This window comes from Pyxicephalus adspersus, chromosome Z (assembly GCF_032062135.1).
Source record: "Pyxicephalus adspersus chromosome Z, UCB_Pads_2.0, whole genome shotgun sequence".
Classification (NCBI taxonomy): domain Eukaryota; kingdom Metazoa; phylum Chordata; class Amphibia; order Anura; family Pyxicephalidae; genus Pyxicephalus; species Pyxicephalus adspersus.
In genome coordinates, this window is record NC_092871.1 from 78372649 (window position 1) to 78374322 (window position 1674).

Sequence of the window (1674 nt, forward strand, 5' to 3'; positions counted from 1 at the left end):
ATATATATATATATATATATAACTATATATATATTTATAAATATATATATATATATAATTATTTTAATATATATATATATTATATATGCTGCTGTACAGGTTTATTACTAAATTTATTAACTATTAGACATGTGTCAGTGAGTTATGCTGAAAAATTATAGGGCTACAATGTAAAATAAATTTCCATACAAAAAATGGTACCGCTTTTTGCATTGAAATATGGCCAGAATCCGACCGCTAGGGAGGATAATCTGACCTGAGCGGCACAAATTGCTCAAGGAACCCCTAACAATCTCTGGAGGAACTCTGGCTGACAAAACATTGTTTAGGAGGAAGGGACAGAGAGTTGTCACTCTTTAAAAGAAGGTCTCTGAACCAGGATTTTAATGGCAGGATAAAAAGTATTATTATTATTATTAAGTATTAGTACTCTAGTTTCCTCCCACATTCCAGAAACATGCTGTTAGGTTAATTGGCTTCCCACAAAACTGACCTTAGACTTTATTGGGGACATGTGACTATGGTAGGGACATTAGATTGTGAGCTCCTTTGAGGGACTGCTAGTGACAAGGCTATAGACTTTGTACAGCACTGCATAATATGATGGTGATAAAAAAATATTGTGTAAAAATTATGATGGCTTCAAATGACATGCACTCATCAAAGATTTTATGAGGTTTTAGTGTTTGGGTTTTACATATTTTTAAAATGTCCTGATCCTCATCCATATTGCCATTGCCTCCTACAAGTTTGTGGTATATATACATGTGTTTCTTATTCATTAGACCAAAGCTAATGCCACCAATACAGATGGCAGGTGGGGCAGAGTGGTACACGTGGCACCTGGCTCTATATTTAAAGAAGCTTTATTTAAAAATTGAGATCTTATTTGTTCAGTTTGTAATCCGGGTACAAGATTAAAGGCAGGCTTCAAAATGGTGTAACTGAAGGAAGATAATTTGGCACCTCTATCATCACCCAATGATGCCGTGCGTAGAACTCATTCCTGAGAGTTTAACACATGTCTCTCCTGGGCACTTCCGTTGTAGCCTCGTTCTGGATTGGCGTGACGCAATTATGAAACCGCTCTATATCAGTCATTATGCCCCCTGACGTATTAAGACGCTACATCCGGCGGAAGTAATACTTGCCGTGTCGGCCTGAGCTTCCGTTTCTGGGTCCCCGGGCGCAGTGAGTGAGGTCGGTGGTGAAAGCGGCGGCCTCCTCCTGTGGGTGGCGGGTGCCATGGCAGAGCTGGTGCCGGGACAGAGCGCGGCTCCCGTGGGGATCAAGTCTGAGGGATTCGCGAACCCACTACACCACCGGGTCCGGCAGGTGAGGCCGGCCGTGTCCGGGAGGGGAGCAGGCCGCAGCTCAGCCTGGGTTAGGTGGGAGGAGGGGAGGGTTTCCTGCTACACACATTGGGGAGGGGGTGTGAATGCCAGCTCGTGGCTTCTGGTTCCCTTCCAGGCCGGAGGCCGCGTTCCGAGTTATTCTCTACTCTCCTGGCCAGCTCCACACTTCATTTCCACGTCTGGCCCCAGAAGCTTACTATCTATTATTCCTAGCTAATGTCTGACCCCCAGAGCTAATACTTTCCCCCACACCCCATGTCTGACCCCCCAGAGCTAATACTTTCCCCCACACCCCATGTCTGACCCCCCAGAGCTAATA

General features: G+C 44.4%; 1 protein-coding gene across 3 annotated transcripts in view; it reads left to right on the forward strand.

Moving 5' to 3' along the window:
- Positions 1-1138: 1138 nt before the first annotated feature.
- FUBP3 (far upstream element binding protein 3) overlaps positions 1139-1674 on the forward strand; it is a 53790-nt gene continuing 53254 nt past the window's right edge. For 2 of the 3 annotated variants that reach the window (XM_072429313.1, XM_072429311.1), the window contains exon 1: positions 1139-1335. In XM_072429313.1, coding sequence (XP_072285414.1) covers positions 1246-1335 — 90 coding nt within the window. In that variant the 5' untranslated portion in view covers positions 1139-1245. The remainder of the gene's footprint in view (positions 1336-1674) is intronic. The other variant, XM_072429310.1, reaches the window with a different exon arrangement.